The 13,642-nt window shown below is 45.9% G+C and overlaps 1 protein-coding gene across 1 annotated transcript in view; it reads left to right on the top strand.

Annotated features, from left to right (window-relative positions):
• The window catches only part of DBF4 (DBF4-CDC7 kinase regulatory subunit), a 179,256-nt gene extending 174,797 nt beyond the window's left edge, over window positions 1-4,459 (top strand). The window contains exon 13 of the mRNA XM_086941796.1: window positions 773-4,459. Coding sequence (XP_086797922.1) covers window positions 773-4,247 — 3,475 coding nt within the window. The 3' untranslated portion in view covers window positions 4,248-4,459. The remainder of the gene's footprint in view (window positions 1-772) is intronic.
• Window positions 4,460-13,642: the final 9,183 nt, after the last annotated feature.

The raw sequence follows: 13,642 nt of genomic DNA, 5'->3' as shown, positions 1-13,642 counted from the left end.
GAAGTCCTGTGTGTTTTTTTTTTGTGAATTTAGAAGTGACAATGTTAATATGATGTGAAGATTTTAAGAGTGTTGTTTTAAAGCATAACAATTCAACAATGCATAAGTTAAAGGAAGCACTTATAAACTTCACAAGAAAGTGCTGCAAGTATTTAATGATAAAGAGGGTATTTAGAATTGATTATTTAAGACTAGTTGTTTTAGAGTATTTTTTGTTTCATGTGTAGGCATTCGTGCATGGATAGTAGAATGGGCTACGTAGTACCGGAGATTTCTTTCTCATGTGTATGTTTTTTCTATAATCTCATTCCCATTTCCCCCAATAAGTTTATTTTCCAATCTCATTAAGAAGTATGAATACCTAAAATGACTCCTGCTCAATAGGATGTAGTAGTAGTGCTTTATGCTCTGCATATCTCCTTGCTCACAAAGTATGGAAATAAAAGCTACACACTCACCCCCTCTTGTCGACTCTAATAAAGGTGAAATGCAAGTAGCTTGGCTGTTTACCTGTGCTTTCGTATCATGTAGCACCTTATAATTTTGGATTCCTTGTATCTAAGAGTACTTTAATTTCAAATACACTGTTGATGATCCACCACTTCTCAACATCTGCATAATCTACATTCTAGCATTGATATACAGAAATATGTTTACTATAAAAACAAATTCTTCTCATATAGACGTTTTTCTTGTTAGCATAGTTGATTCACTGTTGCATGGAAGCAAATCATTTCTTTCTTTCTTTAATAAACCTTTCTTTGATTTTTAGGATGAAATGTAGTACTTCAACAAATATCCCTATTGAAAATGTTTTAAAAAAGGATCAACTGGAAGAAAGACTTTATAAAGTGAAAGTTTTACTACAGCAGCAGAAATGTACAAATATACCTACACAAACCATACAAACATTTGAACCTGATGAACACTCCAAAGAAACATTGAACAGTTGTTTACAAAAACCTGCGCCAAATTCCAAAAATAGTCCTCTTAATTTTCATCATACATTCCCTTCAGAAGTAGTGAATAAACCTGAAGTGTCTGAAACTGACAATTATGAATCTGCAAATGGAATTATTGCAACATCAAATTGTTTAAAAGAACTTATTAGAGACAATGAAGGCTACATGGATACATTGCCGGATGTTTGCGACGATCATAATGTAACAAATGAAAGGAAACTGCTGTTAGATAAGAATCATTTAAAGGAAGGAGACACTGACATACCTGAATATAATTCTGTGTCTCAAGCTCATGTAAAAGATTGTGGTGAAGCACAAAGAAGAACTCCAAAATCTAGAGGAAGACTGTCAAAGCGTAAAGTTGATTGCTCATTGAATACACCAGCAAAGTGTTGTAAAGTACAAGAGTTTGATGGAGAAAATTTATCAATGACGGAAATTGGGAAACTCCCCATCGGATGTCCGCCAAAAAATGCCTCCTTCCTTTTGGCATCAGAGGATGTTAAAAACGTAGATTGTGAATCGGTGGTTAGCAACCCCAGTAACCCTAAACTGGAAAATCAACACTTGAAAGACTGTTTCAAAGTTCATGATAGTGGGTTGGTTCCAAGCTGTTTTCCTCTGGACGATGCCTCATTAATTTTCTCAGAAAACAATATCCAAAGATCCCCTTTTGATACAGTGGTTTCTAAAATACCTAATGCATTTGTGTTGGGAACTCCGTTGAAAGATAATTTTACAATTCATGAAGAGAACCAGATTCCACCAAATGATTATCTTAAAGATGCTACATCTGTATTTCCAGCAACGTATTTGCATGGTCCCAATAGTAGTAAAACCAAAAATAATGTTGTTGGATTGCAGAATCTTCACTTGAAAGAAAAGTGCATAAATCTACAAAACCTTCCTGTAAATGAGTCTCAGTTTATTCTTAAGGCAAATGATTTTAAAACTAACTTTCATTCAGTTGCCCTTAAAAGTGCTAAGAGCCACGGACTGAAGAATTGCCCGATCAACGATAACAATACAATTCATGAAATAGAACATAATCTGCAGGAAACTCCTGTAAATACTGCTTCATGCTGCACTGCAGTGGATGTTTCTACTAACTTGGAATTGGGGAATCAACAAATGAGTGAACAGTGTACAGTTCGCGAAGTTGGGCAGGATATTCAGGATAAGACTATGAATGGCAACTCATTTATTTTGCAAGCAAATGATTTTAAATCTATTGGTATTGATCCAGCAGTCAGTAAAATATTTAACAGCTTTGAGTTGGAAAATCACAGAATGAAAGAAGATTGTAGGCTTAACCAACTGCGGGAGGATATAACACCATCTCTTGTAAATGAACCTTCATGTATGGTGGCAGCAAGCAATGTAAAAACATCAGGTGGTGATCCAGCGTTTGATAGTTTTTCTAGTAACTCTGAATTGGAAAATCACCAAACAAATGTTCATTGTACTATTCATGAAATTCTACAGGACCTGCAAAATCCTTCTCTGAACAATGGCTCCTTTAGTTCTCCAGCAAAAAACATAGCTAAACAAGATGTTGATCCAGTTGTTATAAACATTCCCAATGACTGCAGATTAGAAAAGGACTCCATTAAAGACAATTTTGCATTTAATAGAATGGGGCCAAAGCTACAGATGTCCCCACTAATGGATGTTTCATTTGTCATTCCAATAACAAATAGAAAGATAGACGCTGATTCAATTGGTGACAACATTCCTTGCAATTTGAATATAGAGAATCACAAAAAGAAAGAAAATGGCAGAGTTCATAAAATGGAGCAAGATCTACAAAATTCTGATACGGATGATCTGCGTATTTTTCCAGGGAAGGATTTACAAGATGTATACCTACTGGTTGATAAAAGTTACAACTGCTTCATATTGGAGAAACAGAATTTACAGATGTGTAATTCCCCTGTGAAAGATAGTTCATTTAACTTTCCAGCAATTCATTTCCAAGCACCAGATATTGACTTAGTAATTCGTAAAAGTGCAAAAAAATCTTTATTGGAAAATTTTGACTTGAAATACACTTGTCCAATTCATGCACAAGAGCATATTTTACACAACTCCACAGAAAAGAATATCTCATTCAGTTCCCCCGCAAAGGATTTAAAAATGTCATGCCTTGAGAGTGTGGCTGGTGAAATGTCGAATAGCTTCACACTAGAAAATCAAAAATCAAAGGACAATTGCACAATTTATAAAATCAGGCAGGTTGCACCAAATTCACCCTTCAATGATTCTTCATTTATTTTGCCACAAAACATTTTGAAAACATCCGACTTGCATCCCTCAGTAAATAACATTCTTACCAGCTTTGAGATGGAAAATCATCACTTAGAAGGAAATTGCACATTGCATGAGCTGGGAAAGCTTCTCCACGTTTCTCCTGTAACAGATGAACTATTTATTTTCAGCACCAAAAGTTTAAAAGCTTTGGTTTCTGATTCAAAAGGTGCAATTACTCATTGTTTTCTGTTGAATAATTATCCATCGGGTGAAGGTTGCACAAATCAAGAAACCGGACTCCTCCCACACAATTCTACTGGAAAGGAGCACATATTTGACATTAGTACAAATAACATGTCTCCTGGAAAAGTGGTAAGGAAGGTGAGAATGTCTTCAGGAAGGACTAAAAGAAAATATTTAATACATAATGTTGATTTTTGTTCTCAGCTTGCCAATGAGTTGCCTGCTAAAAAAAAAGACTATAGTGCCTTAGGTTTTTCTATAGAACAGTGGCTAGAGTTGTTTCAGACAAGTGAATCCCAAGCAACATTTTTAGGATTTTCAGTTTACTCTGAAAGAGACGGGGCAGACTGCTCAGATGTCTATTGGGAAGAGCAGACAAATGGTACTCCAGTTGATTTGTTGGACTTGTTTCAGACAAGTGAAGCACGTTCTGATTTTTTGGGCTTTATTTGCTCTTCTGAAATAGAGAGTACAAGTTGCTCAAATGATTACTGTGGCGAACAAAGCGCTAGCACCTCAGTAGAAAGTGTTTTAGAATCTTCTAATTATCAGACAAGTGAACCTCATTCCGATTCTTTGGAATGCACAAGCTACACTGAAAAAGAAGTTACAAATTGTCTAACCAGTTTTTGTGAAGAACATAGTACTAATACTCATATGGAAAGTTTATTGAAGGTGTTTCATACAAGTGAAAAACGGTCAGAATGTTTTGTGTTAGCAAACTTGTCGGGACAAGAAGGCCCATGTTGTCCAAACAGTCCCATGAAAGATCAAGAATGCATTAATCCTTAGTCACTGTCTGGATGCTCTATAAGCTTATTTTATGTTTTTTATGCTAATTACAATTCTGCATTTCTTTTAAACCCACCCCATGTGGTTTGTATTATTTTACTGTAAATATGTAAAGTGGTTTTAGTATTTTAAGTTTTTTATTGCAATGGTTTTATCAAAGTATAAACCTATGCTTGCCTCTATCTAAGAGGAATAAAATACTCTTGACATTTGTCTATTGCATTTGTGATTTATGGTTTAGTTTAAGTGATACTACATTATTTTTACTGTTGAAAATAAGTAATTGTAGATATGTTTGTATTGAAAAGTGAAGGGATAGGGAAATACTATTTTGAATTAAAATTTCTTCCTTTAGATTTATGACTTTCTAAAGTATTGCTTCAGATCCTGAGTGAACTCAGAAATCTTGAATAGTCACACGGTAACATTCACCATGGCAACAATACCACAGACGTCACTACAAATACGTTTATGAAACCAACTCATCTCATTTCCTTCCTCAGAAACCATGCTTTCTCCCATAACGTTGTTTTTCCAGTCTTCTGGGGATTGAAAAACAGCTTCATGCCGAACTTGTCTTTGATGTGTGCAGTTTCTGCCTCCAAGTCCACCAGGAATAAGCAACAAAAAAGGTGACCAAGATCCTAGATGCCCTTTCCCACCTGGGTAGGGAAGGCCATCTCTGTCTTTTTATTTGCGCTTTCTTCATCTACAATACTGGTTTGCCTTTTTAGTGAAACTTCATTGAACAGCTATTTCAGAGAAAAAAATATCACCTAAGTTATTTTTAGAGTCCAGGGGCTCTTCCTCCTCCATACTAAATTAAGAGAAAGGGTTTCCCAAGCAAAACCATATTTGAGAACAGGATATCTAGATCAAGAGTTTGAGGGATACTTCTAACTGCAGATTTCTCACCTTGTGAATACAACAGGTGCCAAAAAATCGAAGTTTTTTTCTCCGAAATTCCCTTGTATGCCGGTAGGTAACGTTGTTTGACTCTGCGTCACTCCTAACCTGAAAGTGACTTCAGGGCTACAATATAACTGCCACCTCCACATGTCTACATCCATTACATTTTTTCTGCATTTTACGACTCATATCTGGAGCTTGCTCCTCCGATTTCTGTCACCTGACAGAAAAGTATTCCAAAATGTTTACTGTGTGCAAGGGAGCTTTGGCCCTCTAAGACTACAGATCTCTAATACTGCAAGGATTGCCCCTAACAGATGTCTGTGATGAATCTTCATGAAGTCGGTCTCTGGTGGCTCAGCTCCTCGCATGATTTCAATTTTGCGACAAATGTGCTTGGATATATCCAGAGGTCCTATGGGACTGCTAGGTTTTAGACCGGTCATCCTTGGCCCGACTTTTTGCCCTTTCTCTCACATTTTTGTTGATTCTATTTTTTAGGTCTTAGGACTCTGAGCACTTTACCATTGCTAACCAGTTCTAAAGTGCATGTGCTTCTTTCCTAAACATGAAGACATTTGTGTATACCTGATTGACATCATTGTTGTACCGGTAAGTCTCTTGTAAAGTGGTATACCATATACCCAGAGTCTGTACTTCAAATGCTACTAGTGTGCCTGCAGCACACATTGTGCCACCCACACAAGTAACCTTTAAAACCTGTATAGGGCCTCCCTCTGCAGTCCCTGTGACTGCAGTTTACTACCACTTGGACTTGACATTTACAACTACTGCCAAGCATTAAACTCTCTTTTTATTATTTCCCCTCTAAGGTAGACCATAAGTAACCACAAGCGCAGGGTGCTATGTAAGTAAAAGTTAGGACATGTACCTTTATTTTTTGCATGTCCTGTGAGTGACAAACAGCCTATTTTGTTTTTCACCACTGTGAGGCCTACCCCTCTCATGGGCCAGTATTGAGAATTCCTTAATGTACTTTTAAGCTATAATTCCCAATCAGAGAGGAGTAGATTTTTCATGTCTGATATGTTTGGAATGGTAATGATAAATGCTCCTTTCTGGTGACGTTGATTTAACATTACTGTTTTAGAAATGCCTCTTTTAGAAAGTTAAAATTTCTTTGTACTTGATGCTTCTTGTGCCCGTTAGCCTACCTTTACTACACATCTGGGTTGGGTGAAAGGTACATTTTGTGCATTCACTCTAGATCACCAAAAACACATGAAGGTGAGGTTCATCTGCATTCTGATGGGTCTTTCTAGGCAGAGAAGGAATGGGAAGGGCTGACAATTACACTTCAATAGGTAGTGTCCTATCCACACATAAAGCACTGATTTACTCCCTAGGATTAGCATGGAAGACAGGACTAGGTTGTAAGAAATACTTGTGCGCTTCAGAGAGCGATTTTGAAGTCATCCCCTACACCAGTGGCACTTTTGGGTATAAGTAATGGGTCTCTGACAACTAAAATAAGACACTTCTGGATATTGAACTGAACCTCTGTCAGAAGGACTGCTTTGCTGCTTAAATGACACAACTGGACCTCCTTTCTGATAGGACTGCTTTTCTGCTTGTTCACTGCTGCACCCTAACTCTACCTGAAAGATTCTGCCTTCCCTCCAAGTAATTTCCGAAGGCTTGCTGTCTTGCCTCCAGTTATTCTGAAGTCTCAGAGACACAAAAGACTTCCTACAATTCTGCTTGTGCTGCTGGACACTGCCTTCTGTGACTCCTACCCTAGCCTGAGGTGCCCTCTCCAAGCTCTGGGCCTCAGAAGTGGATTTTGTAGCTGTTTTCATCAAAAACCTGTTGCATTGCTTCGCCTGCGTGTGAAAGTCCGCCTCATCCCCTTCAATGCAGAGGCTGCCCAAAGACAGCAGTTCCACAGCCTGTGTGGCTCGACGATGACGCTTAGCATGGCAACGATCATTGCATTCACTTGAGCGGAGTTCGATAACCCATACCCCCTTTCAACAGTTTGACGACGGTGCAGTAGACTCTCTACGTCGACAAAAGCTCTATCTTCAGTGGGACCTGTCTGTGTCCTGTTGTCATCCTGTTGTTGATCGCAGTTGGCCTAAACTTTGGATTTGCACCAATCCCTCACGACCTCAAGTAACCTTTTGACCACTAGTGACTTATAAACACTCATTTTGACTAATCTGTAAAAATTAATATCTCGACTATTACTGATTGGATTTTTGTCCTTTTGATCTCATTTTGTTCAAAGAAATATTCTCTATTTTTCCAAACCTGTGAAGTCTTTTTTATGTGTATTGATTGTGTTACTGTGGGTGTGTATGTTGCGCAAATCCTTTACACATTGCTGTTGTAGATAACTGTGCCAAGCTACCAGAGGGTGAGCACATGTTATCTTATTGTGTATCTAGCTTACCCTGACTAGAGTGGTGGTTACTGCCTGGCCTGGGTGTATACCTCAGCCTTCCCAGAAATCCCATTTCTAGCACAAAGCTAGACTCTCCCAGCACCGTATGAAGGCCTGGTCCCACTCAAAGTCGAAGAACACTTTCTCAGTCCTGAAGTTGTTCAAGAGAACAGTCTGCGACCTACTCTAAATCCTCATGCAAGTCAAAGAAAATAAAACATTATAAATCCATACATGGCTCCCCTTCTTCACACCACTTTCGCCAGGAGACGTCGTATGGACGTCGGGATACCTCAGGATCTTGGTCCTAGTCGCCCACTACAGAAACTCCTACTTCACTTGTCTGGATCTGGGCAGTGTTCCTGGGTCTACTGGTGACTCCATAGCAGATTAAAGCCATCAAAGAGGCTATGTTGCTGATTTTTGGTAACCTTCCAGAGCTTTCTGGTGTGCCTTTGGGCCACATGGATCGGAGGACGTTTCCAGTAGTGTTATTTGTAGACCGATTAATCCCCAACGCAGATTGTGCCTCTCAATTCCACTCTGGGGTCTGCCCTGATTCCTGGGCCTATGCCTACTCTGACTCCTTATATGGTGTCAAATAAAATACCGGCTCTGTTGGAAGCTGGAGTCCCAGTCCTGCACCACTGTCACCAAATGCGAGACCCAGGACTCCTCACTCAATGTTAGGCCAAGTAAGGACACCGTTTGAGAAAGCACTGCTCACCCCCTTAGTAGCTTGGCACAAGCTGCCAGGCCTATCTCCAAGCCACGAGTGTACAGTATGGACAACCACACCCACAACAACCCACTAGTGACACCACAAATGGACTCCACACGAGTTTTATAAAACGAGTATAAACTTTATATAAATTGATATACGATCACACCACACAATGCAAAAGCCAACAATAAAGGTTAATATTCTTTACTGCTGGCTGGTAGGTTCAAATCCCAACCTCTGCTTTCAAAATACTATTCTGGTCGCAATACTAGAATCACACACGTTGCAGTGGACAAACCATAATGCACTGCGTATCAATACAATCCTGTGCTGGGCAAAAGAGAAATAATACAATGCGTAACGATACACCCAGGTATCTTGCAATGGGAGAAATAATACATTGTGTACTTCTACAATCCTGTACTGCGCAATGAAGGAATATTGCAATGTGTCACACCCCAATCACGTACTTTGCAATGAAGAAATAATGCAATGCGCACCGCCACAATCATGTACTTTGCAATTAAGGAATAAATCTGAAAGAAACAGGTTAGTATTAGACTCCTTACCTTAGAATATCCCCAGGCGTCAGACTGGATCCGGAAATTTTTGCGTAGCAGTACCCTTGCGCGTCGGTAGGCGTCGTCTGCGGCTCCGCGTCCGGCGTCGTGGGTGCCGTGATGACGTCGTCGGAGTACTTAGACGCCGCCTCCGCGTGCTGACGTCAGTTCTTCTTTTTTCTGCGCCAGCAGCGCAGATCCGGAGAAAGTGGTCAAAAAAGTCATTTTTTGACTAAACTTTTTACAATCCCTTTTGATCATTTTTCTCGAGTCTTCCACTCCGGACGATGTCAGGTTTCAAACACTGTGAGGACTGCGGCCGACTGATGTCGGTCACCTACCCTCACCGTCTGTGTCTCCACTGTCTCAGCGTCTACCACGATGACAAGACCTGCTCCGACTGCTGGGCACTGACTTCGAAAGCTAGGCGGGAGCGGTCCTGCAAGCGGCTCGAACTCCGACAGTCAGCACCGCGCCGCGAGAGGTCCCGGTCCGGACGGAGGTCGAGGGACCGGTCGTGGGGTCAGAGTCATCAGAGCTCCGGGAGTCGACATCACTCCTCAGGTGCGAAGTCGTCAGGTAAGCACAAGAAGTAGAAGAGACGCCATCGCTCTTCCGACCCCCCGACGCGGCCGGGGGTTCGGGTGACACTGCCCACGCGTCTGTCTGATTCTCGGGTGTTGCGGCCTGCCCCATACCCTCCGGTCCCTGGGCAGCACGCGATGCCGGAGGAGATCGAGCGCTTCCTCATGGCCATGAGGTCACTCACTCCTCCGGCGGGCTCCGTGGTGCCTTCTGGGGGCCCTAGCGGGTCGGGTGCTTCGGCCGTCGGGGGCTTCGGGTTCGACGCTGGCGCCTTCGGGTTCGGCGCCGCAGAGCCCCACTGGATCTGCTTCTGGATCCAGGTCGTCGCCGGTTGACCTCACGACCTCACCGGTGCCGGTCCCCCAGGTGTCACCTCCGGCGCGGTCCTCGGGCGGCGCCGTCACCGATGCCTCCCTCGATCCGGTTCCGGCGTCGGAGCGGCGCCGCTTTTAACGCCGCTTGGAGAGTTTTACTTCAATGAACCGGCCCCATCTTTTGACAACCCTGATTATCAGGGGATGGGTGATGAGGAGTATTGGGAGGGGTCTGAGGACCCTCTGACACGTGAGTGTCAGTCCCAGGAGGACTGGACAGGTGGACTTGAGGATGCCAGTGGTCTGGACACCTCGCCAGACACTGTTTTTTTCTCACCTCCTACCGTGGCTACGGAGGAGGGGGCAACCTACAGTGTGGTATTGACGCGGGCGGCCAAGGCCTTGGGCCTTGAGCTCCCCGTCGCGGCCTTAAGGACTAGCCTCCTCACTGAGGTCCTTAAACCGCAGTCAAGCTCGGCCGAGCCTCTGCTGCCGTTTAATGAGGCCTTGACTGACATTCTTTTGGGCACTTGGTCCAGGCCCGCTACAGGTTCGCCTGTAGATAGGAACGTGGCCAGACGCCACTGCCCGGCCCCGGGCGACCCATGTTTCCTGTCCACCCACCCCACCCCGAGAGCCTGGTCATCCAGGCCTCAAATTCCCAGACCGCATTCCCGTCGGCTCCGCCGGACAGGGAATCCAAGAGGTATGAGCAGTACGGCAAGAAGGTATTCTCCTCCCTGAGTCTGGGACTGCGGTTTTCCAACACTGCATGCCTCTTGGGCCGCTACACCCACTCTCTGTGGGACACGGTCGCGGATGTGCTGCCAGAGTGCCCATTGGAGGTACGGGCCAAACTCGGCCAGACCCTTGTGGAAGGCCGGGACGCGGCACGGTATTCTGTCCGGTGTGGGCTGGATACCACAGAATCACTGGGCAGAGCGATGGCAACGACGGTGGCGATTTGTCGACACACCTAGTTGAGGTCCTTCAACTTTTCGGCCGATGTCCAGAATACACTCATGGACATGCCGTTTGATGGACGTCGCTTTTTTGGCGACAAGGCAGACCATGCGCTTGAGCACTTAAAGGACTCCAGGGCTACGGCCAGGTCCTTGGCCTCTCGGCCCCGCGCCAGCAAACGGGTGCCTTTCGCTCCTTTCGTGGCCAAGGAAGGGGCGCCCCCACACGTGCTGCCAGCCGCGCACCGCAGACTAACAACCAATGCGGTGGCGGCCGTGTAAACCGCCGTGGCGGTGGTGGGGTACAACAGCGAGGTCAGTCCACACCTTCCCCCGCAGCATCCGCCTCAAAACCCTCCTACTCTGTGCTTTCAGGCCCATGTGACGCCAGTGGGGGACAGGGTTCGCCATCACTTCCACCACTGGCGCACTGTCACCTCGGACAGGTGGGTGCTGCAAATCGTCCGAAGGGGCTACTCCCTCCCCTTCGAGGCGACCCCTCAAGCCATGCCACCGCAATACCACTGCGTATAGGGGGATCATTTGCGACTTCTGCAGGAGGAAGTTACAGCCCTCTTGGCCAAGGGGGCCATCGAGCGCGTTCCTGGGCCAGAAGTAGGGTGTGGTTGCTACTTTCTGGTACCCAAGAAGGGCAAAGGGGGCCTACACCCTATCTTGGATCTACGGAACGTCAACGGCTTCCTCCGGAAGGAGACGTTCAAAAGGCTGACACTGGCTCAGGTCCTAGCTGCCCTGGACCCAGGAGACTGGATGGTAGCGTTGGACTTGCAGGACGCTTATTTCCAAATCCCCGTCCTGCCGGCCCACCGGCGCTACCTGCGGTTCACGGTAGGCCGCAAGCACTTTCAGTTTACCGTGCTCCCCTTTGGCCTTAACAGCGCCCCATGGGTGTTCATGAAGGTGATGACGGTGGTCGCAGCTCATCTGCACAGGTTAGGGGTTTCAGTCTTCCCCTACCTCGACGACTGGTTGTTGAAGGCGGGCTCGGCCCAGACAGTAGTCAGCCACCTCCAGACTATGGCAGACCTCCTGCACCAGCTGGGGTTTTCCATCAATGTGCCGAAGTCACACCTGTGCCCCTCTCAGAAGCTCCTCTTCATCGGAGCGGTTCTCGACTCTGCGCAGTTTCGGGTTTATCCCCCCGAACAGCGGGTCTGGGATATTCAGGCTCGGATTCCACTCTTTCAGCCTTTATCCCGGGTCTCGGGCAGGTTGACGCTGCGGCTTCTGGAGCTGATGGCCTCCTGCATCCTTCTGGTGCATCACGCCCGGTGGCGGATGCGGGCTCTGCAGTGGGACCTGAAGTTTCAGTGGATCCAGCATCAGGGCAACCTGTCCGACCATGTCCTGATCTCGGAGGGCACTGCGAGAGCTGCAGTGGTGGCTCACGGACCGCGATTGGGTCAGCGGCAGATCCCTCTCCCTTCCCCAACCGGAGCACGTGGTTGTGACGGACCCGTCCCTCCAGGGCTGGGGAGGCCACATGGGAGAGGCGGAGATCAGAGGCCTCTGGTCTCCGGCGGAGTCCCGGCTCCATATCAACCTTTTGTATCTGCGGGCGATCAGTCTAGCACTGAAGGCATCCCTCCCCTCTGTCAGGGGGAGTGTAGTGCAGGTGTTCAAGGACAACACCACCGCCATGAGGTACTGCAACAAACAGGGCGGGTGGGGTCGTGGACCCTATGCCAGGAGGCTCTGCGCCTCTGGCAATGGCTTGAACATCAGGGCGTGACCCTGGTGATTCAACACCTGGCAGGTTCTCAGCCGCCGGTGCATGATGGATCACGAATGGCGTCTGAACTCGGAGGTGGCGCAAGGTCTCTTTCTGCAGTGGGGAGAGCCTTAGTTGGATCTATTCGCCACAGAAGAGAACGCGCAATGTCATCAGTTCTGCGCGTTGGAATTTCCAAGGCGGCACTCACTCTGCAACGCTTTTCAACGCGAGAGGAGTTGCATTCTGTTGTACGCCTTTCCGTCTTTACCACTTCTTCCCAGAGTGCTGAAGAAGATCAAACGTGACCGGGCCCAAGTCATCCTTGTGGCTCCGGACTGGACACAAAGGTACTGGTATCCCGAGCTACTTAGTATGTCAGTCGTTCCCCCCGGTTCGTCTGCCTCTTCAGGAGGGCCTTCTATCGCAGCAGCAGGGGACGGTCCTCCACCCGAACCTGTCCAGTCTCCACCTCCATGCTTGGAGATTGAGCGGCGACAGTTGAGGCCATTTCACTTGCCTCCTGAGGTCTGTAATGTTATTCTGGCAGCCAGGAGTACCTCCACAAAGTCGGTATACGCCTGCAGGTGGAACAGATTTGTGGCATGGTGCACAGCAAAAGCTGTGGATCCTCTCTCTGCCCCTCTTTCTGAGGTTCTACTCTTCCTTCTTTCTCTTGCCCAGCAGGGCTCTGCTCTGGGCACTATCAAGGGCTACCTTTCTGCCCTTTCAGCCTTTCTAAGGCTGCCTGATCAACCTTCTTTGTTCAAGTCCCCTATTGTAACTCGTTTTCTAAAAGGCATCACACACATGTTTCCCCCTGTTCTGTTTGTGATGCCCCAGTGGGACTTGAACCTGGTTCTAATCTTTCTGATGTGCGCTCCCTTTGAGCCACTTCACAACTGTCCTCTCCGCCTTCTTACTTTGAAGACTGCTTTCCTGGTTGCCATCACCTCTGCCAGGAGAGTGAGTGAGCTCCAGGCTCTTTCCTCCAAACCTCCTTTCCTGCCTGTCCATCCGGACAAGGTTGTGTTGCGGACTAGACCCTCTTTCCTGCCCAAGGTTGTCACGGCCTTCCATATCGGACAGTCTATCACCTTGCCCACCTTCTTTCCGCCACCGCATCCCTCAAAAGAGGAAAAGCAGCTCCACCGTCTGGACCCAAAACGTGCGCTTTCATTCTATCTGGATTGCACACGCCA

This window comes from Lissotriton vulgaris, chromosome 10 (genome assembly GCF_964263255.1).
Source record: "Lissotriton vulgaris chromosome 10, aLisVul1.2, whole genome shotgun sequence".
Lineage (NCBI taxonomy): Eukaryota > Metazoa > Chordata > Amphibia > Caudata > Salamandridae > Lissotriton > Lissotriton vulgaris.
Note: the sequence above shows the minus strand (reverse complement) of the source record. Positions and strands in the feature narration are given on the sequence as shown.